The sequence below is a fragment of the Pelmatolapia mariae genome, linkage group LG10_11 (genome assembly GCF_036321145.2).
Source record: "Pelmatolapia mariae isolate MD_Pm_ZW linkage group LG10_11, Pm_UMD_F_2, whole genome shotgun sequence".
NCBI lineage: Eukaryota > Metazoa > Chordata > Actinopteri > Cichliformes > Cichlidae > Pelmatolapia > Pelmatolapia mariae.
Window position 1 is genome coordinate 34633254 of NC_086236.1, and position 27067 is coordinate 34660320.

General features: G+C 40.8%; 2 protein-coding genes across 2 annotated transcripts in view; both read right to left on the reverse strand.

Annotated features, from left to right (window-relative positions):
- Positions 1-36: 36 nt before the first annotated feature.
- Positions 37-14413, reverse strand: micu2 (mitochondrial calcium uptake 2). The gene is made up of 12 exons (XM_063484635.1): positions 14161-14413; positions 13654-13783; positions 12951-12982; positions 12790-12865; positions 7453-7500; positions 7236-7318; positions 6354-6407; positions 5861-5958; positions 3904-4075; positions 3711-3819; positions 3471-3628; positions 37-1928 (listed from the first exon to the last, which is right to left on the reverse strand). Exons 1-12 carry the CDS (start codon positions 14356-14358, stop codon positions 1827-1829), a joined length of 1260 nt encoding a protein of 419 aa, XP_063340705.1. The 5' UTR covers positions 14359-14413; the 3' UTR covers positions 37-1826.
- Positions 14414-15523: 1110 nt separating this feature from the next.
- sptbn4a (spectrin, beta, non-erythrocytic 4a) overlaps positions 15524-27067 on the reverse strand; it is a 31397-nt gene continuing 19853 nt past the window's right edge. The window contains exons 12-20 of the mRNA XM_063486684.1: positions 26400-26538; positions 26202-26286; positions 25652-25863; positions 23964-25309; positions 23777-23837; positions 23407-23675; positions 22542-22712; positions 22288-22330; positions 15524-19147 (exon numbers count right to left, since the gene is read on the reverse strand). Coding sequence (XP_063342754.1) covers positions 18848-19147; positions 22288-22330; positions 22542-22712; positions 23407-23675; positions 23777-23837; positions 23964-25309; positions 25652-25863; positions 26202-26286; positions 26400-26538 — 2626 coding nt within the window. The 3' untranslated portion in view covers positions 15524-18847. The remainder of the gene's footprint in view (positions 19148-22287; positions 22331-22541; positions 22713-23406; positions 23676-23776; positions 23838-23963; positions 25310-25651; positions 25864-26201; positions 26287-26399; positions 26539-27067) is intronic.

Genomic DNA, 27067 nt, shown 5'->3' on the forward strand with positions numbered 1-27067 from the left:
ACTTAGTCACTTTGCCACTTTTCTACTAATGACCATTGGAAGCCTCAGTTGTGCATTTATATAAAACTTTATTAGATAAATATTTTTGACAGAAAAAAAGGAAAATCCCACACCAGCTCCCCGGCATAATTAGAATCTTTCCCACAAACCACTATTAGCAGGGTTGTAAACACAGTGAACAACAATGCGTATTTACATGCACTTAGGTGACCTGGCTGCAGTAGTATGAACAGCCTGAGGGGTGTACTACGAATAAAATTCGACACGTCCAGGCTTTTGGGTACCACAATGGTGGTATTATCTGTTGGGCTGTGCTTTCTGCTTCAGGCTCTGTGGGCACACACATAGAAAAGGGGGTGTTTTATGCACCATGTGATTGTTCTTCCCCACAAAATGATCGATGAGTGACAGAGACATTATCAGCCAATAATACATTGGTTGTTTAAAATCTATAAAGAATATAAAAACTAAAACACTGCTGGTAATTCAGTGCATAGATGCGGTAAAACATTTCCATTTAAACTAATAATTGTAATTGCCAAGTGTGCTCTTTGGTGCTGTTCGTTTCTAAGGTGACAGCTGGAGTTCTGGAGCTTTAAAGTGTATACATTTTCATATTAAAGTAGTAAAGTTGCTTTGATTAAACAGGTATTCTTGGTATGTGTTTTAGTAGCTGTAATTTCAGCAGGGTAAGTGAGACTTGGCACATTAGATTCAGGTGTATATATAAACAAAACATGTTTTCTGAATCTCCAAATTAATACATGTGCATTCCCATGACAATGGAATGCAAAGTTTATGCTTCATTGAGTGGTTATAGTTAGGTACAACAATTTGCGTATATAAAACATTTTTCCAGCAGACGTTCTATATTGTGCTTAATACATACTGTAATATTGGCTTCCAACCCATTTCACAAGGAAGCTCCAAACATAACACCATGCTGATTTAGCCAGGTAAAAAAGCCATTTATGTGACACAAAACGGAGTTTAAGCTCAACATAGCTAAACCATTAACTTCACAGTACACCCCGCTGGTTACTCCAGAATTTAAGTAAATAGCAGCTGCTCTGTTACTGTTGAAAGTGGGAGGCCCGATATTCATTTCGAGATGTGCGCACTCAGCTGTAAAATGCTTTGGTGAGTCACCGGTAAACAACAGCATGAGCAGTCACAACAAATAAATAGTTGCTGCTATTTAGCATGTTGAGAATGTGACATTAGACAGATTACACAGGTCTGTCATCTAGGAAGTGATTTATGCCAGACTGCTGTTTACCCACTATTGATTCACATGACTGATCTCTGGTAACCACATTAATGCTCAGGAGTAAAAAAAAGTACATGTAAAAACCAAGCCAGCTTCTTGGCACTGGTAAAAATTTGCATTCGTGTCCATGAGAATAAATCACTCTGACTAGTGTCAAACTGTGCACAGAAAATGAGAAATGTGTGTATTCATGGCAGGATCCTTTAATCTGTTACACTGTTCAGTGCAACCAGGATTCTCACTTTCATGAATAAGTCACTTTTACAGGAAATGTTGACTGCAGTCCTGCTCCTTAAGTGCATGTGAATGTTTAATAGTGATCAGCCATACAGGATATAAAATGCTTGACCAAACAATTATATGTAATATTGTAAACACCACAAGCAAACCCAAAGAGCTTTAACTAAAATCAAACCAAAATGTGTTTAGCTGTAAACATACTTTTACAAAGATAGTGGTATAAACCTATATTCATTTACATGCGGTTATTCATTTCATTCATACAACTGAAGGAAAGACAGAAGTGGTAAGCATGATCACGGTGCATATCAGTGCTTCAGATGGGACACCCGCCGTCTCCCAGGGCCTCCTGCGCTGCCTTCAGGGTCTCCCGCTTCACACACTTCCAGTAGCCAGAGATGCCATTTTGAGGCTGCACCTGAGGGCAAGACACTGTGCATCACATCAATGGTACTGGGAGACGAGCATTAGCATGCAGCCTAGGAGTGATATGTAAAATATCTATTGCTAATAAACAATTTGTATTTTTGCCATGATTAAAGTCAAATGATGACAGGTGTTTCTATTAAAAAAAAAAAAAAAGTACATGTAATCCCAGGGACACCAATTAGGATGTAAAAACATGACACGTTGAGCAGTGTGCCCACTACTTTAACTCGCTTTGGTTAGCTAATTAAGGGGTGGATGTAGCTCAGGAGATAGTGCAGGTCCTCCACTGATCGGGAGGTTGGAGGTTCGATCCCTGGCTCCACCAGTCTGTGTGCCAAATATCCTTGGGCAGCCATCAGTGTGTGAATGGTAGTTAGTAAGTACTTAAAAGCATAGAAGACAGTGCTTGTGTAAATGTGACATGTTGTATAGAGTGCCATTCATTAAAAGAATCAGTTTATTTAAGGGAAATAAATACAACTCTTAGTTAAATGAGACACACTCATGTTTGTTAAAAATAAAAGTTGACCTAGGCTGGCCAGAAGAGCTGGAATGCTCCATCGTCTCCTCGGCTGTCTGTACAACAGTGAAGCCAAAATATTTTGAAAGCAGATCCTGCAGTTAATGGACTTAAGCACCATTTCACACGATGCTTTATTCAGTAAATTTATAGCCAGCTAGTAAAAGTAAAAAAACGATTAATGATGATCCTTAAAACAGCAATAGAAAATGAAGCTTACTACTGAATTATACAGAAGCCTGAACGTAATTTGATCAGTAACATAGCTCATCATCTGGATTCAGAAAGCTTGTAAATCTACGTTTTTCATGCGAGGCAGCAACTGGAAGAGAACCAGATTTTCCTACAGCAGCGCGATGTTCAGAGTTCGGCAGTGGAGTTAACGGACTGCTGCTGAAAATTCAAAACATTTTAGCAGGTTATGCTTCTACTGAACATTTGCAGATGTAGGCCACTATTGTTTTAGTTGATCGTTTTCAGGAATGGTCGGATGATTTGTCGCTATAAATTCTGGGACGGCAAGTAAGCACTGAAGCGCCTTGGTTAGTATTCAGAGAATTCAAACACTTCTTCTTATGGCTACACAGATACGTAGCGTCACTTCACTCCTTAAACAAAATGAACAACTAGAACAGCCCCTTCAGATGGATATACTTTGGCAACCAAAAGCTAACAGTCCAGTCTAATATGTTCATGTGCCCTTTTTAAATAAACTTGTGTAAGTAAGTAGTTCTTTTAAACGTAGTGATAGACAATGTTGCACATGGATGACATGAGTTAACGGTGTACCTTAGTGTTTGTGTACTTCAGTGTGATCTACACTACAGTTAGAGGAGCATTGACGATTTTTGATAAGTGTCTTATATCTGTTCCCACACATCAGGCTTTTACAGTTTTATATTTAACACATGGAGGTGAGAGAGGCATTCACTTCACTTAAACATGGTGACAAAGTAGAAAAGTCAGTGTTTTATGGACACAAAACACAGTCTAAGAAGATGGGGAGTGTACCTTTAGACCCCGCAGTACTCGGTCATTCATCACACCAATGAACTCCTTGTGGCTCAGGCAGTTGTCTCCATCCATGTCGAAAAGCTTAAACACGGTGTCCAGCACGTTCTCGGACAGTTCGTGGCCTGTGGCAATCTTCACAGCTCGCTTGAACTGGGCTGTAGGGAGAAGAAAAAAAAATCTATGCCTGGAAGATTGGAAGAAAACTACAGACTGATCTAACCGACAGAGAAACCGTACCCATGCCCACAGGACGGTTGGCTTCTGTGACCATTTTCATTGAGAAGGCAAAATCCTCCAGGTTGTTGGTGAACAGGCAGAAGGCTTTGAACTCATCAAATGTGATACTCTACAAAAGAAAACATAACAGCTGACTTTTAGGCCACAACAAATCCTATTCTGACGGCACCGAGTGGAGGAAGAGTGCTTGTACCTGACCCGCAGGTATCCTCTTCCTCATGTTTTCCCAGTAGACTTCATTGTCTTCTTCGTTGGTGTAGTGTAGCAGCCATTCTGCAAAGTCTTCCCTCCGCATGGTGTCCATACCTTTGGAAAACTGCAGAAACTCCATCTCCTGGACTTCAGCCTGTAGGTCCTCCATGAACCTGAACAACAGAGACTAATTACACAAAATCTCATCCTTTGAGACCCACCAGGGTTCTCCTGCTGAGGTTTGCCAGAGACACAGGTGAAGACCACACAGTGAAGTCCAACATTTTTATATTCAAATGAAAGGAAAAAAAGAAAACAACTATATAAAAAGGTGCAATTCCATAAAAAGTAACAGTGGAGTGATAAAGTAAAGACAAATTCAGCACAGTGAAGTCTTGTGGTATCCTCAGCCTCAAATACAGCTACATAAAGTTAGGTAATCATAATTGCTACGTCCTTATTCCATTAGGGATTGGCTGGCCTGTCATAGCACCTTTCTAGTTATGGACCACTCAAAGCACAGACTACAGTGGAGTCACAGTGGACTGGTGAAGTAAAGAGAAACTGAAAAGGTCAACAGGGAAAACCCCACAAAATACACAGATTTATATCAGAACATCAGTGGCTTAGTAGCACATCTGGCTCATAATTAATCAAACTTCACAGGTGATTGTAATGTGTGAAGTATAGATTTTTTTGGTCATTTGGTTGGCTGTATTGCATAAAGTAATTTCACAACCACATAAAAGTATCTGAGTTAGTCAGAAGTAACATGACAACATGCCAGAAAGGTCCAGACAGACTTGGTACCGGGCCGCAAGAGTTGAGGTTCAGGTGTGAAATTCATGGTTTTCAGTGTTTTTTATCGTTAACTCTGTTTCCCTGGGTCTTTTCCCGTGTTGTAGTTGTGTGTCTTATTTTGAAAGAAATATTTATGCGTCACCATAGCGACCAGAGAGCATTAAGAGGCAGAGATGAGGATGTTACTCTTGATGTTGTTGGCACATTTCAGGAGGACGCTGCTCATATAGTTACACAATTACACAGTGAATTCACGTTTATTATTATATTTACAAAATGCCACCGTTTTTGTCTTGGTCGTATCATTTTATTTTGTTGTATTTATCCGTGACACCTTAAAGGCCGGTTCGTGAAAATATTGTCTGACATTAAACCGGTTCGTGGCGCAAAAAAGGTTGTGGACCGCTGATTTAGACAACTCAAAATGTGATGTCCACATATGTGGACACCAGGTCCTAGGAGGTTAACACATAAAATTTATCACCATGAAAAATCTTAATAAGTGGAAGAAGATGGGTAGCTGGAAAAAGAACCTTCTGTTAACCACTTTCCAGCAGTTTGAACTGAATATTGTTCAGAAGTTGGAATTTGGTCAGTTTAAGTAGTATGCATTAGAGTTGTACTATGAAAATGACAAATATGATCTTGACCCCAGTTTGAATGAAGACCCATGAGGTAATCACTGTTCGCACGTGTCACTAAAATCTGATCAAAAGCTACCGGAGAAGCAAAAATTCTTATGAACTGTGAATAGATGGAAAGATGACGACTATCTCGCTATGGTATGAGCTCAACACTCCTTTGGCTGGATGAGCTAAATTGGGCAGAAAGAATGTGTGCTCCTGAAACACGTGGAGAACTTAAGTTTCTCTCTCTCTCTCCTTTTTTTTAAGAAAGCAGTTCAAGCCTAATATGAGCTTTACTGTTCTTTTCCCTGCCTTTGCCTAACGACATGTTCAAACAGTATTTCTACATGCAAAGGATTTAGGGAGTGTCTACATCCCTTACAGGTGAGATTAAAATATTCACAATGTCTGAGATTTCAAAAAGACAGAAATGTTACATTGTAAAATTTGTATACAGAGCTGCTACTTATGAAAAAGAAAATGTCATGTGCTCTGTAGTACATGACTGTGATTATTGGGGGGTATCCCTACCGGCTGAAGTCCTTATACTGCAACTTGTTGTCCCCTTTCCTCCCAAAGAAGTAGGCCTGTAGTGTTGTGTTCACACCTTCTCCTTCTTCTGTGGTTTTCTGGGTAACATGCAGACAGTGTTCAACAACATCATGTGTGTTAACACTCAAAGTGAAGTGGCAGAAATGACACCATAATACTGATGAACAAAACAAAACAAAACATGCTAATATTTGAGGTAGAACTAGAGTAATATACAAAGTGTGATATGTGAGTATCACATAGCTGTACACATTTGACGTGTTTGAATATTGAATGGACATATGCCGTGCATCCAGAGGGAAACACATTGAGCACTTGTGAAAATTATAAGTTCTGCATGTAAAAGTGTAAAATCAACCATCTATTTTAAAATTTTCTGCAAACTTTTGAAAACAGATAATTCTTTCTGGTCCTCAGCCAGTGTTATCAGCCTGTATGTTTTCAACTAGCCCATCAACAAATGAACACTCACCTCTGTAGCATCTATCGGGGCTCGCAGTTTAGTTTTTCCCATGATATTTTTGAGCTTCAGCAACAAAAAGAAGAAATAAATTAAATTTTAGTTAACCAGTTAATCAAAATAACTAGTTGTACTGAAAATGTTTGGCTGTCCAAGTGTGAGCAACATCCTACATTATCAAACGGAAAATACAAAAAACAAACAAACAACTAAAAAACAGGTGTATATATATATATATATATATATATATATATATATATATATATTTATAGCATATTTGAAAAGGGGTTTCTCTTTAGAACTGTCACAAGACAAGTCAAAACAAATATAAAGCTGTGGTACAGTTCACTTATCAAGTTAGAGATGTGGCTTTCATGTAATCACATGATAGAAACCAGAGCAGATGAGAATCCATGCACTTCTACTTTTCACTGAATGCCTTTGGCTTGTTCACCAAGTCATAACATGAAACTATAACAAGGTGAACGACGTGCCAACATGCAGTCTAAAACAAAAGCCCATCGTTCTAAGCCTGAGCGCTACACAAATCTTCTCTGTCTGGTTGAAAAAGTCAAAGAAAAAATAAAAAAAATGTCAGGTGACTTTAAATAAACCCACTAAACTCAAGCAGCGACAGATAAAACACAAGACTCGAGCAGCTACAGCTCTCCCTCACCTTCACGTGGTGCCTTGGTTCATACTTACAACTGCAGGAGTTGTAGCACATGAGGAAGCGTTAAAAGTGGCGACAGTTTGAAATTAAGTGCACACAGATATTTAGAACAAATATTCCTGTATAATAAGTCCGCCCATGAATTTACTGCTTCATTATGATCTGTTATAATCTACTTCTGCTTTTACTGTCAACATATCCTAACACATCACAGCTCTTACTTTCAAAAACTCCTTTTTGTCCACATGCTCGTTGCCATCAATGTCAAGCATTTTGAAGGCTATATCAAATCCAGTGCGTGGCTCTGCAATAACAATGTAGGGCAGTTATGTAGATATGTTATGTAGACAAAGAGTATCAGAAATAAACAGTCCAGAATGAAGTAAACCAGTCAGCACAATATCTCCTGCAAGAGCTTGGACTATTGGAGAGACTTACTGGTCAGGATGGACAGCAGGAACAGATACTCTGTGTAGGATATCAAACCTGTGAGAGACAAAATACACTGTGCTGCATTTCAGATAACCAACAGGGGGACACACTGACAAAGAGGATTGTCATTAAACATGAAAAGGTGGATTGTTGATGTTTAGGTCTGCTGACAGGTTAAAGTGGACCTCTCATTTTCTTTATATTTTGCAAGAAAAATGGGAAATAGGCCATTTACTGAAACGTGCAAACATGCAAGCAAATGCAGAACATAAGATGAAACCAGAGTTTGTACACATTGTAACCTTAATGCCCAAGATTACTTCTGATTGGATCTCGTCTCTCCAGAACATTTACATCTCGTTTTTAATCATTGACAAAAGTGTTGTTGTGGAAGTTTTTCCACTTAAATAAAGCCTGCAGACAAGCGGTGAGCGGTAGCTAACATTCTTTAATCCAGACACACAAAGACAGACAACCAAGCTTGATGGAGAGCCTGCATGACGCGGGGCAGGTCAGCAGAGTCTCACTGAGAGTAGTGTGTCTCTCAGTTAAATACTTTCTCCATGAACAAAAGGCAGTACACAGCTGTTTCACACCTTCCCAGAGTCCTTGCAGAGACAAAAGACTCTTCCTGTGAAGTGGTCTGCCTCCCCCAACTTCCTAACTAGACCCCCACCATTTGTCTTACAGTATGGGTGTCAGACATGTTAAAATCCAGTGGCACCAAGGCATTACAATAAAATAATGTGATTAATACATAAGTGAAAGAAATTCCTATACAATCCCACCCTTTGATTCTCAAATCAAGAATCACATTAAAACCAGAATTTCTTTCCCGACATTCTGTATATCACATCAACATTATTTTACACTTAAAGGAGTTTCACACTGTGTATCCTAACTTCACTGGTCTCCCACCACCCTTTGTTCATCTTTAAACTTCCCCCCAATCTAAGCTCTCACATGCTAATGGCAACAACAATGATACAGAGGAAAGGTCTTCTCCAGAGTGTCAAAGTACTTTGCATGGCAAAGTGGAAAAGCATTAGATGGTCATTCTCAGTTCCCGATCATGGCTCCTGGTGTCTGTGCCATTTACAGAGTTGTAATTCCAACGCTGATCTCCCTCTGTGCTGTCACCTTTGGAGCTTGGCATGCTCTCTCCATCCCTCGATTTCCATTCCAACGCGGCTGTAGATTTAAGGCAGAGCACGTCGTACACCTTAGTTGTCTTCCTCAACGTCAACGTAGAAACTTTCCATTTCATTTTAAGATTTTGCTGTTCAAAATCTCCTCGTGACAATCTTTTGGAAGCCCAGTGGTGCAGCCCACTGTCGTTTGTCTGCTGTCCTGCAGATGATCCCTGCTTCTCACTGGTCCTGTTGAAGCGTTCTGTCCCGGTCGTGGTCTGTATCCACGTCAATCCTTCCATATCCCTCATGTCACGGTTTCTGCAATTGAAAAATGAAAGCTTCCACGGAAAACCCTCTTTTGCCCTATGTCAGCTTAGCACAATTAGACATGCACAATGAAGTTGTGCATTGTCTCTTAAAAAATTCCCAGGGATTCTCCCCTGAAGTAGCTTCACTCCAGGCCCTGTCGTAAGAAAACGTAAAACATTAGCCAGCGGTGTGTCCTGCTGTAAATCATGTGATTGGATCATATGATTAGCCCTTTGCTGTGAAAAAGTGATGTTAGCGCAGCGCATCTGTATGCACACTTTCCCACAGTGACCTCTGCACTGTAAACAATACAAGGTCATGGAAAACACACTGCTGGTAAATTCAAAGACACAGAAAGTGGCGATTAAAGGTTAAGTTTGCATGCCCCAAAGGTCACGCAACCTGTTGCTGTCATCTTTCTGCTCCTGTAAAAAGAAACATCCACCCTTTTGTCAGGTCAAGGTGGAGGTGCAATCTTGCATACTGGTGTCAAGTCAGTCAAAGCTTTTGTCAGTCCAGTCAGTCCCCTTTTATTTGCTGACAGTAGAACCTCTCGTGACGCAATAAGTTTCTACTGCCAGCAATGACGTCATTTCAAAAAAAGAAAAAGAATTTAGACTGGATTACCTCGCGGAATCCTTTTTGGCAGGGACTTGTTTTCTGATTGTCCCAAATAAGTGGCTTTCTCCCGAGCCCATTTAAATTTTTTGGAGAAACTCACTTGCGATTGTTCAACATGTTGTGTAGCGCTTTCGATCCCGATATTGCAGGCCTGCTTGAAAAAAGAAAATTGCCAAACAAAAATCTCAGTGCACTGTTAAAATCAAAAAAATATGAAGGCCTCTTTTTAGAAGTTGTCTAAGCATACTCTCTTAGAATTATAGATCAAAACAAAACTAATTGGCAGTTTCAAAGTGGTACCAAAGGAAAATGCATCGGTGAATCCCCAAAACTTTCATCCAGCAGTCACACACCTCACACAGCAATATTCTATTAGATAATGAGTTTTGTTTTCCCCCATGTACCCAGATGTGTGTTATGATAAGACCTCCCCCACACATCAGAAACCAGAAACTCAATAGCCTATTGGTCTCCACTCATCTGACCCCCCTGCAGCATTCTGTTCACCCCTGCAATAATTCAATCATCCTTCCCCAAAATAATACTAGTTCACTAGTCTATGTATCACTTCTTAACCCACTAAGTGAACCGGACAAGATGATGGTGACAGCAATGCATGCTTAAAATGCTATTTGGTCTTCATGAGCTTCATTGTGTGTGTTTGTGTTAGTAGGATTAATGCATTTTTCTGTTTGTGTAATTTTGTGTACCTCTCCTCTTTGCGGTGCTCCAGACACTTTTCAATTCTCCACGCAAGGCAGTCTTTTTCTCCCCAGTTTCCTAAACCCAAATTTCATTCCCCACACTAAAACAGCCATGTTCTCCCTTGCTCCTTCCACTGTGGTCTCATCTCATCTCTCCCCTCTTGCAGCAGTCCAGTGAGAGTCAGTTGTCTTTCAGCTTTGTCCTGTGTTTTCCACTGTCTCATCTTGCCATTTTGCTCCAAAAGTGGCAAATGTCCAACTCAGACAGTCTTTTCAAAGGTCCATTCACACACAGTGAAGTTGCAGCTCGTTGGAAATGCACATCCATCCATCCAGTCATGATGATGCCATTTTTCTGCTTGCTGTCACTGTCTTGCACAGCTGCTGCTACTGCTGGACCTTTTCTTCACTGCTCAGGACACTGCTCTGAGCTCTTGATATCCATCTCGTTGTTCTGGAACTGCATTTCTTGTCTTCAGGGAGAGATTCTTGGAGCTTGTGTTCTCAGGGTGACAAACACATGGAAGTTAAGCTGTAAAACAATTCAGCCAAAACTTGGCTTGAGTGTTTCTAATGATGTTAACCTATAATTTCTTCTGACTGCTTCACGTGGAAAATTGATCCGGGTCTGCTCTTCACCTGCAAGTGACACACTGAGACATTTTGATCATTCTTCTCATTGCTTAAAACAACATGTCTCCCCTCTCTGGTTCTGAAGTCCCCTTTCTTAAAAACCCAGAGAGATTGTAGTTCTACATTGAAAAACACCAAACCCTCTTTCTATTTTTGCTTATTTTCATCAACAATTCTGCTAAAAAGAAATTTCTTGTGTGTCAAAACTAGGGGAGCTGGTGGCCTGCAGTACCACCCTCTCCTGCTAGTTAGAAACAACTTTTACACACATGTCTACACTCCTCTCTCTTTTTTTTTTTTTTCCTTGTTTTGTTCCCCATTTTAGCATTTTGAACCCCATTTTTCTGTTTTTTTTTTTGTTTGTTTTTTTTTTTCCACACACAACAACTTTTCCCACACATCCATTCTCTGCAGTCTTACCCACCACACATTTACTCAGTTCTTACCATACAGTCACACATTGAGTTTTGCCCTGGCCGCCCGGTGGAGCGCTTGCCGCAGTCGCCTCTCGAGCCACTAATCCGGCTCCGCTGACTGCCCCTGGAATCTAGATTCTCTATTACTGCACGAGGCGTCCCCCGTGAGGTTCCTTGCCTTCTACGGACCAAGGAACGAACACCGCCACCCCCAGTCTCCTTTGAAGAAGTTAGGATCTTTTAGAAGACGCTAGAGATGTCACTCCGTGATTCTACACGAAGACTCTCCGTGATTCTACACGAAGACTCCCTCGGAGCTCTTGCCCTGGAAGGTCGTATCACTTTTACCTTCTTGAGCTCTCCGAAGGCTGCAACACACTCACCTCCTCGGCCATACACAAAACTCTCGTGACTTGTTACAAGTTAGCTATCACTCACCATCTGCAGGAGTCCCCTCAAAGTTGATGGTCTCGGTGGTGACTGAAACACACGGCTCCGTGACTCCTCCATTTCCTTTGCTTCAACAGCTGGTAGGACAAAGGTACCTTTTCCTCAGGGGTGATCAGCCCATCCACGGAACCGTTGTTCAGCGACCACACGGACCACCCTGCTCGCAGCGCCATTCTGTTGTGGAAGTTTTTCCACTTAAATAAAGCCTGCAGACAAGCGGTGAGCGGTAGCTAACATTCTTTAATCCAGACACACAAAGACAGACAACCAAGCTTGATGGAGAGCCTGCATGACGCGGGGCAGGTCAGCAGAGTCTCACTGAGAGTAGTGTGTCTCTCAGTTAAATACTTTCTCCATGAACAAAAGGCAGTACACAGCTGTTTCACACCTTCCCAGAGTCCTTGCAGAGACAAAAGACTCTTCCTGTGAAGTGGTCTGCCTCCCCCAACTTCCTAACTAGACCCCCACCATTTGTCTTACAGTATGGGTGTCAGACATGTTAAAATCCAGTGGCACCAAGGCATTACAATAAAATAATGTGATTAATACATAAGTGAAAGAAATTCCTATACAGTGTCAACACATTTTATCATTGTGCATTCATTTTTATCTAGTTATCGTCCTGTTGTCATCAGGAAAAAAAGTCAGTGAAATAAACACCATGGCTGACATGCAGCCCCAAAACGTGACAAATCCTCCAAAACTCCTGAGGTTTTTAATAGATGCATCAATTTCGAAATCCTACGCCTTGTTCTTGAGTTATTGCATTCACAAACTCACTGACAATGCCCCATCACTCTTTTACAGCTGAGGGTAAAAACGTTTCTCTAAAAATTATCAGCTACGAGCCCTGGCCTGAAAATGACTGACAAAAGCAGCCAGTGTCCAAAGAAAACCTTTGAAAGACTTCTGAAAAGCCTGGAGAACTACTGCGCAACAACACCTTTAAAAAATGATAAAAGGAGCTGGTGATCATTCTGGTGTTATAGTGAATAGAGAAATTGGGGGGAGGATTTAAACAGATGATCCACCTGACAATTAAAAGGTATGGCACTGCAGTCCCCTTTGAGAACTTACCTTTGTCTCCCAAGTTTCTGAAGAGATCATTACCAGCACGAGCTTTAGAGGCAGCCACCAGCATACCGTTCACATCCTGCCGGGATAAAACGAACCATTAGCCTAAAGAAATGGCCGAGGTCTGCATGTGCAGGTTACACACTGCTAGGAAGTTAATGTACCTGTTTGGTTAAAATTCTCTTTTGCAGCTTTCCTGCAAAAACCAGAGAAGATGTGTTGATAACAGAACAGCAAAAAATTATTCAATAACAGGCACGAGGCAAGCCGCACACGTGAAGTTGTTCCATGCACACAACAAACTACTCTGTTTTGCTTTGTGGGAACATGGAGGTCCCTCTTCCCAGTCAGAACTGCACTCAGTCTTCTCATACTGCTGCACGGTCACACTGATCTGAAATGTTTGGGAGGTGTGTCTGGGTTTGGTTACATACAGATGGTCTAGTCCAGTCTTACTGACACATGAAAGCACTGTACACCATAGGCCACACTCACCCATCCCCACACACACACACACTGCATTTATTTTTTATCAGTTAAACACACTAAACATGAGCAGTTTAAGTTTCACTATATTTGCATTAGAAAGATTCACTATGAGGAATAAAGGAGCTGGGGATCCAACCACAGACGGTCCAGTTTCTGGTATCTGACTTGTGGTGATACTCAATAAGGCTCCAAAATAAGGGCACTGTTCTTTGACATACATGATACATAGTGGGGATGAAAAAGTATTTAGCAAAGGGAAATCTACCATTTGACCTGGCAAATTACATCCTATATATATTTAGTTAAGAAAGAACAGGGATGTAGATTATGGAAGGCTTTGAGCTGTTTGACATGTTGTACGCTGTATGAGCTGCTTACGATCAACTTTCTCCAGCATCACAGAGAATAGGAAGTCTCTGGGGGTCATGTAGGGCTCCTCTTCATGGACGACTGAGGCAAACTGGATGAAGCGGATTTTCCTTGCAGACATTTGGGGAGCTGCATCTTCCTGCAACAGCACAAGGAGCACAAACACCAATGTAAGCTACAGAACACATGTTCGACAGCACCTCCCTTTATATGTTTAATGATTAAATGGACAAATGAGTGGTTTGCTAAAATTTTATTTTAATAAATTATATCTAATAAGTCAGACGAACAGATTCACTGTGTATAAGTACAAACAGTTTCAGTGAGCACCGCTAGGGGGCACTAATTGACAATATGAATTTGGACGGTCTTTTTGTATCCAACTAACATTATTGTGTCGCTTGTACTTGTAATTACGAAACATCGTACTTTAAATGAACACAGACAGGCATATGAGCGGTACTGTCCGTTTGCGGTGAATTTTGACGACAGAAACTTTCTGAAGTGTCCACTTACTTTTTCTTCCTTAGCATAAACGGCGAAGGGCAGAGTCCTGTTGTTTACATGATACCGGTAATAACAGACAACTCCGGTGCCAATTACAGAGGCCACAATGCCGCGACCGACAGTACGGTACTGTGCGAAGGTTTTCAGAGATCGAGGGCTCCTCAAGACACCCCTCAGGAGAGCGGCAACTTTCCCCCAGCTGGCCATTTTCAGGAAGCTAACTCGCTAGCTGGCTAAACTGCGTTCGTCTTAGCAAAGCGAGGCCACGCCCCCTCTCCAGCCGTGATAGGTCAGGAATAGATGACGTGAGGCCGTCAGCGCCGGATTGTAGAGTTCACCTTTTCAGAAGAACACTTTTGAGAAAATATTATATATAATTGTAAAAGACACTTCATCTGGATTGTTTACAGAGCTGTGGTAACACATAGAAAAAGTAGCTTATGCCTAATATTATTTTAAAAAGTCAGATAAACAAGCTTAAAAATCTTGAAATATCCTTTATTGAGTTTTTAAAATAACTGAATATGCATTTTTATTTCAAAAGTAAACAAAAAACAATCAAACATATAACATGTCTCAATTTTTGGGGCCTCAGGTCCAACATTCAGATTATATAAACTCCATACTGGGCCATGACTGGCCAAAGCCCTGCTGGTACATCAGAGTTAAAATGATCGATGTAGGGCTCTTTTAGCAGATGTATTTGAAACCACCTCCTCACATCTTTATACCATGCAGAGGAACTGTCCAACAGCCATTTTTGTTAGTTAGCAACAGCATACAATAAAGAGGAGACCCCAGTGCAGAGCAATAACTATAAACTCAGTCTGTGCACACATATACATGTCCTCCTTCAGTATGAATGTGTGTCCAAGGACTGAAGGCTGCCTGTCACAGGCTGTATATCACCCAGGTACAGACCGAAGAGGAAGGAGTGGAGCAAAGGTCAAGATCCATTTCATTTAACCACTCCTCATTCCTAGACTATAATGTCACAGAGGGCATGTTCTCTGGTGAAACTAGACTACCTGAAACAGTGTCTGCTGAATCGTTACTGTAGTCTTGTTTTGGTTTAAAATACAATTGCATTGTAATAATATATAAGAGAAAAGATGCATTGTTTTAGTGCAATTTATCAAACAGAGTCAATATGTATCAAGTATCTTAGAACAAGAAGAGGTCCAGGATTTATTTTTGAAAGCAATCATCAAATCTGTGTCAGAATTCCAGAAAAGATTATCGGTAACATATGAATGCACCGTGAAGATCTATAAAAAATGTGTTCACACCTACAGAGGGGGAAAAAAAGACAATAGGAAAATGAAGGGATGAACAGATTTTATGAGACAAAACCACATTTCATATTTTCACAGATACATACTGGCAGATGTAGCTTTACATTCTTCAAATATACATCGAATTGTGCAGATTTTGTGCCGCACTGTGTACATGGATGTCTTTAGAACAGATCCTGCATCACTGCTGCTCTTTCTCACCGTGCACAGGGCTGCACTTGAGTGCCCCAAAAAATTGCACAAACCTTTATTTTTACTCACATTAATTATTCACATCTGTCCATTTTTTTTGATGCACTGTATGTTGCTTGGATAGGAGAACTTTAGTCGGTTGCTCTAAGAAAAAAACAAGAATACAGTATACATCTTTTGTTGTTGTTGGTACTCTGGTTACTGTGTGTACAGAAGGAGATGTAAAGCATTTGGATGACTTCTCAGTATGGATACAGTCTGGGGCCCTTCAGCAACGATTCCTTCTTGCAGCAAAGTGTCAGTGTGAAGGCTCCTGCAGCTCTTTCCCAGGAGGAGCGCAGTACACTCAAAGACTAAGCCTATGTTTAATGAAGGTTTCAGCCATGTTTACATAATCCATAAATACTTTATTGTATGTTACTGTTATATGCAAATTACAACCACCACATTTGTTACACAACCTTAGAAGGCTTCAGCATGGAGAATATGAAGTTGTTACTGCTGCTGCTACCTTGTGACGATAATGCTCTGGCTTTTCAGCTCAACTCTGAGAAGAAAGACGGTAATAAACCACTCGTTTATCTTGTAGTTGAAATCAGTGTGTGGTGTCAGTGGGTGTGTGCGGGTATGCGTGTGTCCACATCAATTCCACGTCAAGTTTTGCATCAGCAAGTTTGGAGGTTTATTTAATGTCATAGCAGCAAGTTTTAATGTAAGGTAACAAAGACATACACACATGTAAGACCATCAATCAATGAAGGAAACAGATTTTTGCACATTTTTTTTCTCTTCAGTCACGTTTATGCTGCCTATTTAGTTCGTTGACTGCTGTAACATAGTGGAAAATACCCCCCCACCCCCCTCCCCCTATGTGTTTCATAAAAGTAATGGGAAGCAAACATTTCAAATGCACATGGTAAGGCAGGCTAAGTATCTGCCACGAATCAGAACAATCACAGCCACATGAAAATACGATAGCATCTAATTAGATGACTGAGAATATGTATTGCAACGGCAGATGAGTGTCAGGTCAAACAAAACATTATTCATGATTAAAGGACCAACTGTTTCCCGCTGTTCCAGCAGATTTCATGACATGGCACTTATGTAAAAGCAAACAGTGTGTGACAAATAAAAAACAAAAGAACATTCACATTGTAGCACAACTTCTCTGTTCGCAATCTTGTAATGTGAAAGTGGACTTTTGGTGTTTTCAGAAAGGAAGACTGTTAAGAAGTCATTTTACACAACTGAAGAAGTGCAGTTCGACAGTATGGAAAAATTTTGTGTTGCGAGTCATTCTCACAGCACAAATTTCAGGAGATTCGCAGTTTCTCATTAGCTCCAAAATAAGCACTGTAAAGACTATTTGGACCTATGTGTGGAAAAATAACTCACATATACGACAAACAAGCACTATTTTATAAAACAAAATAATCACTGTGATGACAAAATACTTTTATTCCCTGAGCAGCAGGTAGTAAACTGCCCAGGCTAGTTGATCCTGTTGTGTGTGTAATCCATAAACTGAGCACACCTCCCACAGTAACACTGGTGACTCAATCAGCTAATATTACATGGGGCAACTCTTCAGTCTGATATGAATAAATATATGCATATAAAAATACAACAAGCATACCTACAGTACACCTGCTGCTCTTCCCCAGTACAACGTATTTAATACATCTAGATACTGGTGTACTTGTATATACACTGTGATAATTAATAGTGACTCCTAATTTGCATAATTTGTATTTAAATGTAATAAACATTAATATATTTGAGTGATGACTGATTTTATTTGTGGATTAATACAAATGTTTTAATTTTTACCGATTCAGAGTATGGTTTTATTAGAGCACAGGTTTTATTGGTATACATACAAAGATAGGTCTATACACTTCATGACTTACATGTAACTCGTCTTTGACAAATAGATTCCAATTGCTTTGAAGGTCAAACGAAGGACAAAGGGTACAGAGAGGTCTCGTCTCTCACACACCTGCTCAGGTTTTGACATTGTGGGGAGGGGGGTACCTGAAATCAGTACATTCTGTGGAAAAGAAATAGCAGTGATACAGTACAAACAGCAGCAGGGCCATTTGGCTTCTTCCTCTCATGCTTACTGCAGAGAGAACACAACTCTGCTTTTTCGAACAACCCTCTGGATTTTGAGAAGTCGTCTATGACAGCAAATACAACCCACCCACCCGCTCACATTAGATTATTGCAATTTCAGTGCTGCCTGATTTATGCCAAGAACACAGAAATAAAGGCAAGTTTAACAGGTGCACTAAGACTATTTCATGCAATGTTCTGATTTTTTGTCATGTACACAAAGGCATCGTCTCAGGCTTAGTGTTACTTTGAGCATTGCCACTTTGAACATGCCTTGGGGTGATGGATCAGAATTTGAAGGGATGCTCTTCTCTGGACACGGATCGTTACGGATAAATCATAATGAGAATCAGAAGAAGTGAAAAAAAAAGAACTGTGGAAATGACACCAGTGAAGTCAGTTGGTAACACAAGCATTCCGTTATATTAAGATGAGTCAAAGCTAGCCATGTGTTGGGATTAAATGTCACTATGATTAGTATACAGATGTGTCAAGTGTTTAAGGTGCACAACTGCCTGGAGTAAGCTTATGTGGATGTGACAAAAAAATGAGAGAATTTACAGCTGCTTCTACATTACTTCTTATTTCCTTTCCCCCCATTTCTCTCACCGACAAAGAGGAAACATAAAAAAGTATATTGCTTCAAAAACATTTTTCTTTTTTTACTATTGAGAAACATTTCATTCGCCACTTCTCAGGTTTGTCTAGATAGACAGAGCATTACATTATCAGTCAAAGATACATAAACAAAGATGCTGTGAATCCGAGAGATTAAACGATCAACAATAGGAAGTGACAGTGACTAATTCTTGGGACCATTTGTTGGAGTCTGTCTGCCTGTTTGTCCACGCGGCCGGCCTCCTATCTACCAGCAGGTGGCCCACCGCAAGCACTGATGTATTTCCTGGGTGAAGGGGGAGAGGCTGAGAGATTAGTCTGTCACAGTTACAATAGTCAATCAAAGGACCGTGGCCTCGGTGTGTTCCAGCTGTGTGACCGAGGACCTGCAAACCTAACTGCACATGCTCTCCATCCATCCCTGCCTCCTATGCTGTTTGTCAGTGAGTAGCAGTAAAACAAAAAAGGGCTTCTCATTTGCTCTTTCCAGACGTGCTGGAGCCCCCCGCCCCACCCTCCAGCTTGTCAGCAATTTCAGATGTGTCTAACTTCTCAGAGCCGTCGCCTTTCTCTGACCTCTCCTTCTCAGACCTCTCCTCCCCCTCTACAAGCTCGGACCTCTCTGACCTGGCGTCTGCATCTCCCTCCGACTTCTCCTTCCTCTCAGAGCGGTCAGGATCCATAGATGAGGTGCCTGGCTTATCCCACTTGACCATGGCCTCGTGCTCAGCTATACAGGTGGTGATAGTGGAAGTCCATGCCTTTAGGTCCTCCTACAGAGACCAGGATCAGACAGAGAGCTTATATAAGGAGTCTTCTCATCATATAATGCTTTTTCCTCTTTGCATTTGATTCACTGTGTGGTTTGGGATTTACACATTGCATTTTTACACATCCAAATCTGAGCCTGCAGCAGATATATGCAAACCATCCAGCTGAAACGCTACATTTTCTTTATTTGAATAAAGTGTCTTCAGGTGGGAAACAATGTAATCAAATTTGCCTTTGACTGAAGGTTGCACCTCTTCTTATTACATCAGTGGTTTGTGGCTTTGTGCCGCACCTCATTCACACAAACCGAACCCATCAATTACTAAGTGGAAAGAGTTCAAACTATAAAGACAGAACCAAGAGTAGAAGAAGTATTTAGGTCCTGTACATGCCAAGTACTGCAAGAATGTAAAATGAAGTATTTTCATTTCATTTACTTAGAATTACACTCGATCTAAGGGACTGAGAGATGGCTAATGTGACCCAAATAACTAAACAAAAGTTACAGGAAAATCTATCTATCTATCTATCTATCTATCTATCTATCTATCTATCTATCTATCTATCTATCTATCTATCTATCTATCTATCTATAGCGAGAGAGAGAGAGATAGAGATACAGAATATTAACTCATCTGAAAAGTGAATGTTTGTAATCATTTACAGTTTGACTTTATCATTCTCTGCCATTGTTGTGGAGGATTGTTTCCTGCTGCTGCTGGGATCATTGTCCTGTTGCATGACCCAATTTGAGTCAGGCTTTAGTGGTTGGACACATGAGCTCATATTTGACTCTAGAATATTTTTGGATACGACTCAACTCAAAGTGTTCACATCCCATAACTGCAAAACAACGTCAAAACATTTGGAAATGGCTTCATAACCATTCCAAGAATGATGGGCACCAGTAATTATTTCACTAAGATCATTGCTGATGTCTTTCCCTTTTTGTGTTAACATGTACTTGAATGGTCCAAACAGTCAAAACGTCAGTATTTATAGAGCTGTTCACACTTGCTCAAGATCTATTAATCTATTAACACATTTGATTAGCAGGACCTGGCTGCAACCTACCCTTTAATTCATATGGAAGCAGTAACAGTGTACTTTTAACATACTGCTGACATAAATACTACACTGAATACTACACTCCCTAAGGAAATTATGTGGCTGCAGTGGCTTCAAGACAGTAACAGTAACAGACTGAACTCATTAAATAACACAATATATTACAAAGTTTACAAAACATAAGGAATAGCTCTAATATATACAAATAGCTCAATTATAAATTTCCAGAATATTACAGAGATTAAATATATATGATTGACATTTTACTCTAACCTGTAAAACTTTGTTATTTGTTATTTTCACTACAGAGTGTGTGCAAAAGGGTGTAACTATTGCACTGTGTACTATGTATTAGATGGAGGAGTTGTACAAGGAGATAACCACAGGCAGGAATGATTTCCTGTGTTGCTCACTGGTGCATTTGTGTAATATCATTCTCTTACTCAACATGCTCCTCTACGCTGTCCTTGTGTGATTTTAGTAATCCAGTGGCATTAAAAAGAGACAAACTGGTAATATTATAATCAAAATGTGTGAAAATGTGTTGGATACAAATTAAAGAAACGTCATTCTGTTATCTGTGAAGTTCCATTAACAAACCAAAACCAACATTTCTGTTGTTCTAGATCTTCAGTACCCTCTTGCCAATAGTAACATATCACATACACATGTGGCCAGACGTTTACATAGACTCATCATGGGTATGAATGTTATGGTAATTTTGGGCTTTTTATGATTTTATTGAACTCTTGAACTTTTTCCAGGGTGGAATGGTTATACAGCATACATCTTCATTGACTTTAAAAACAACAACTAGGTTCACAGATGACAAATATCTTTGATGAGAAGATCCAGAATGCTAAATACAGGCTCAAATACACCCCTGCTACTATTTGGTGAAATATCTCTTAGGAAGCTGCAGTGACACCAGATGGGTTTTGATCGCTATCAACAAGCAACAAGCTTCCAGCAGAACTGTGGCTGGACATTTGACAACTCTTGTCAGATTTGGTAGAATTCATTCAAACTGGTTGGTTTTCTGGCCCTGCTTTTAAGCCCAATCCATAAATTTTCATGATGGTTGAGGTCAGGGGGTGTTGAGTTTAAAGATGCTGATTTTGGAGCAGGGGCTTCTTTTTTGGTCAGAACCCTATTAGTCCAGTGGTGACACATCTGAATTACTTGTATTTATGTACAATTGTTTAAACTGATGATCTTGGAATGTGCTGTTGTTTAGAAATGCTTGTGTAAATGTTTAATCCTCATTTTTAGATATTTATCATGTTCCTTGGATGTTCCCTTTGTTGCAAGTATCGGTCAATCCAATGAGTGATGCCTTTTTATGCTGGTAAAGAGAAACTACCAACCAGTCATGATCACTAACAAGAAGTTAACAGGGCCTTGACCTATCAAGTTAAGACATTGAAGAGCCTTTAGCACCACTTATTAAAAGGTTTAAAGTGAGCTTATATGTATTATTTTGACAATTTCGAAAATAAAAATCCAAAAGAATTCAAACTTGTGCTCTCAGTTTTTGCCTTTTAATGTCATTAAAGACATATGCTGTATAAGCGTTCCACCCTGAAACAAGAAAAAGCCAGAGAAACAATTAAAAGCCCAAAATGACCATGCCATTCATGCCAAAGGTGAGTGTATGTAAATTTCTGGCCAATACTTTATATAGTATTTACCTGAAAAAGCGATTTCCTAAAACAGCTTGACAGTGTATTTTTAAACAAATGTTATTGAAACTGGAGTAAATAGTTGATTTGTTCGGCATGTTTTGAGTCTGGTAGCAGGGCGACCTATGCAGATTTGAGTGAAATCAGTGCCCATGTTTAAGGTAATGTTCAAGATAATGAAGGAAGGAGCCAGCCGGTGCAATGCTGTAGATTATTACTTAAATCAAAATTGTTTTTGCAGAACAATGAGCAGCAAATACATTTATTGATGATCTTGGTCTTTTCATGAGTTTGATAATGTACTGACTGATCAGAATGCTCCATGTCTTTAAGTTCTAACATATTAACACCAGTAAGTTAATTGACCTTACCAAGTTACAAATGAATCTTACCTCATCTTTTGCATGAAATACGAAGTTGTTTCCATCGTTCACTCTGTTGCACAGAAAATCAATAGGGACTTGTCAGTTTTTATGCATTTGCATGTATTTTATAGCCACGTGGTTAATCAATAATTTAAAATCTTTTAATAGGCAATAACCTTTAAAGACATATTACACTTTTCAATATAAACTCAGTAAAACCACAATTTGAAATCACAGTTACTGGCAATAAAATTTGCCATAATAATATGAATAATTCTTACTGAAGGATGAAGACATTTTTCTTCTTCTTGTATCCCATCGACGGATCAAACGAGCAGTTACTAAGGTCAACAGGAGGCTCTCCGTTGTATGTTGTGTTGTGGTTCCTGGCATCCTTATAGAAGGTCAGCTTTCCATCTTTCAGCACACAATATACGTTCACCCAGGACTTGCTGGAAAATCACAATGAGACATCAAACAGATTTGTAATGCATTTCTGCAGATAAGTTGGGTCACATCAGTTATTTTTGTTTCAATCAATACACATTTAAATTTTAGAATAACTAATAAAAATCAATGAAAATTTGCAATCAACCTGTCAAGCTCTCTGTTTTCCCAAATCAAATATGCCGTTAACCGAGATAAACCACTTGAATCAAACATGCAAATGAATCTTTGGAAAATCCTTTCTGCTGGTTTTGGAGGCAAAAATATTTAACTGTCCAAAAACATATAGATCTAACTATACTGTCGCTCTGTGTCATATCACATATATAGTGTGACTGACAAGGACTGAAAGCTAACCGTCGATATTTTCTTCAAAGTTCATGACACAACATGCTAACATTGACAGCATAGATAACATGATAGTTGGATCCGACTGAGGTTAGTTTAATAAATTAATCTTCAATGAAGACAATCAGCTCACTCTGGTCAAACACAGTAATGACAGTGAGCATGAAGGTTGCTTCTAGACAACTGGCTTTCTTTTTACAAACACAAAAGTAATACCCTGCTGACTGAAACCATAAGCTATTTGACCTGGTTTGCACAGTTTTCCATAGTTTGCAAATCTTTGATCAGACCTTTAAACAGACAATTGTTATTACTGGGGTGGTGTTTGTCTTTTGTTCATGACTTCTTTACCTGTTTGGGCTTCTCTGCTGAGCTTCAAGGTCAGAGCTGGTGGCCTTTTTCCGGTAGAGGGAACCTTCGTTGTGGGCAGTGTGTGAAGGCGGCTGGGGTGTTGTTGGGGCTCCAGTTGCCGGGGCTGAGCGGGATCGTCGAGTCTCCTCAGGCTCTTTTGGACGGGGCCTTCTCCTTGGTTTGGGACGGTCTCGGGCACGAGGACGTCCATCAAAACGGGTCACAGGTGCTGAGAGGCTGCTAGGAGGTCGATAAGGCTCTCCTCGTGCCTGAAAAACCCGATAACAAAAGAGAGAATATTGCATCTATACATAATTTAAACTAAAGTGACACCACAATACTGTGGTGTGCAGTATGTAAACTAACTCACATGTGCTGCCTCTCTCTCCTGGACCTGCTCTACAATTTCTGCCATGGTATTTCTCTTCTCCCTGGATGGACAGCAAACATGAGTCACCCACACAGCAAACACAATCGTTACGCAACCTCCAAATGATAACGATCATGCTGGACTGTGCTGACTGGGCAAACTGTAAAGAAACCACTCATTCACATACCCTGAGCGTTTGTCAGAGCCCTCCTTAGCAGAGCCCTCCAGGTCACTCGAGTCCTGCCTCTGCAGCCTCTGCTTGCCGCTCCCCTCCTGTTCACTAGACGACTGCCTCTCCAGGCGCCTCCGGTAACGCTCCTGCCGCACAATCAGCGGCAGCTCATTCAGCCTCGCTTGAATTTCCTGTTCGCTGGAGGTCTGTCTGCCCAGCTTGTACTCCCTTTCTCTCCTCAGATGGTCCATCTGAGGGTCAGAGCGGCTGCCACGGGGATCTCTCTGGAGGCGGCCATGGAGGAGCTCCAGCCCTGACTCTGGCCCCATCATGTCTGCCATCGGGATGTCACCAAACTGTTCACGCTGCACTCTGCTGGCTTCGAGAAGAGGGTTTACAGCCTTGTGGATGTGGTTGATTCTAGGCTGCATGAAGTCAGCTTTCAGGTGCTGCCATGCATATGCCATTTTAGGGTCCATGATGCCACCACTCTGTGCCAGATATCCAGAGCTGCCCAGGCTTCCACTGCTGTAATGATTTTGTGCCAGATAGCCTGAGCTACCCAATCCGCCAGCGCTCTGATAATTCTGTGCCAGGTATCCAGAACTCCCCATATTAGACTGCTGTGCCAAAAACCCAGAACTTCCCATATTGGGCTGTTGTGCCAAATACCCAGAGCTCCCCATGTTGGACGGTTGTGCCAAATATCCTGAACTCCCTAAATTTGGCTGCTGTCCCAAATATCCGGAAGTCGCTATGTTTTGCGGTTGCGCCAGATATCCAGAACTGCCCATATTCTGCTGAGACAGAAAGCCTGGGCTTCCCATACCTCCACTGCCTGGCTGCTGAGCTAGGTTACCTGAACTTCCTAACCTGCCACTGCCCAGATGATTCTGCAACCCACCCATGCTCCCAGTAGTTAGTCCAAAGTACCCAGAGCTTTCTGCGCTACAAGCAGTTTGATGGTTCAAACCGAGATAGGTGGAGGTGTCTACTCCACCACTCTGAGAGGTCAGTGCTGAGAAACCAGAGTCACTCCCACCTCCGGCTGCCTGGTGGTTCATCCCAAGGTAAGAAGTACCCATCAACTTCCCGCTGCCCTGATCCAGTCCGTGGTAGCCTGATCCATTTATAACTGGACTATAGCTGGCCAGTGCTGAAGACAGTCTCTGGCTTGCAGAGGTGGCACCCAGATCCAAACTGGGCTGCAAGGGCTTGGGTTCAATATGGGCCTGTACCGTCTGCCTTAGGAAAGAAGAGGTAGCACTGGTTGAGGGAACACTGGGAGTCAGGCAAGATAACGGGAACATCCTTCGGCTGGAGAGTGGGGTCCTTTTCTCCTCCTCTTTTTTCTTTTCAGCCTAGAGAGAGAGTTAGCTACATAACTAATAGCACCACATAAACTTGATTAACACCACATTTTATGCGATGGTTCCAAAAAATGCAGGTAAAGCTAGTGATTTGTTCATTTCAAACATATGCCAGACAAAACACTAAGCAATGTAGCGCGGAAGGAGGATTGGGTGCAGTGGGATTAGGGTACACCACATGCACTTAATGTCACGAGACAGATTAAAGCCTGTGATGATGCAAACTCATGGTATGCGCCCATGCCTGCTAAGCAAACACAACACGTAGTCACTTTTTTAAAAAAACTGTGACTCCGACAAACTGATTAATTATTTATCTACAGTCAAGCTTACAGCAGAAAGCTGGCGCAGGGAGCTGAAGCGTTCTTTCCAGGTTACAGCAGCCTTGCGGAAGGCCTCGTGGCGAAGGATGAGCTGCTCAACCTCATCAGTTTGGGCTTGGGCTACTCCTCCCTCTTGATGCCTGGTAGTGATCAGCGGCTCCTTGGCCTTTAGCCAGGCTTCTGCTTTTACTGTCTCCTGAGCAAACTGGAATTTTTCTTGCTCTGGAAGTGACAGAAGACCAGCCACACTATTACCAACTCACTACATGCTTAATGCATACTCAATAGAATCTGTTATTTACATGTTTGTGTATGTATTATGAGAGAATTTCATCATTTATGTTACAGCTTGGATTTCAGTCTTTTTGGTTAAATTGTGTTGAGAGTGAATCTGCAATGTCAGCTCAACCAGAAAAGAACAGTAAGATTCATACATGATTCATGATATATTAAATGCACATAGTGGCATGAAAGGGAAAAACATTTATAGTTTAGGCCCATTTAACATTTAACAGAGTGTTTTGTTAAGTATTCATCTATTAAGTATTCTATTTACTCACTGCGCTGCAGCCGTTCCTGGTGTTTGTCCCATTTTTCAACAAGATCCTTCTGCTTAGTCAGAAGACTGTCCAACTTCTCTTTTATCTGCGGCGACAGGCAGGTTGGTTTCATGGCAACATATTACTACATAAAGTGATATGATAATGATTTTTATGTATTCTTATATTAACAGTGTGAATATTTTTTTTTTGTCAGACCTCCTCTGAAGCAGGATTGCCAGCAGCAATCAGGATCTTGCCGAGATCTGCACACTGCTGTATGGTCTTGCTGCGTCCATCTATTTTGGCTTTCAGCTCCTGGTGTTGTCTCATCATCCCCTCCAGAGCTGTCAGATCTCTGAGGAACACAGATCAGTTTTTTCTGGTTACATTAACCCCCTCACAAAATATTTTTAAAAAGGAATCCTGACAGTTCTACTTCTTAAACAGCTGTTTAACAGCCATATTATTCTCCTTATTTAGCAGTATTAGCGATGTGATTGTATTGGCAGCAATAGTTTGCAAATCTGTCAAAGAGCAAAAGATTGCCAAAGGGCCTCATGTACTAGCCATGTATATGAATGATTCACACAAAAATCAGTGATTGACCAATATTATATCAGCATATTATATCACACCGGAATTTGTTTTTACTTTACAAACAAATTCAGAAGAACCTCTGATCCGGACGGAGGGACACAATACTGTCAGGCTTTATCACACCAGCCTTCATTTATTACGTGGATGAGTGTGAAAACATTCTTACCCTGCACCAGACATTCTCTATGGATTGAGTGAAAAATTTTGGGTGTCAAAGTTAATATTAAAAAAACTAGCAGACTGCATGAAGACGAAGAAAAGGAAGAAGAAGAAGAAATAGCAGAAGA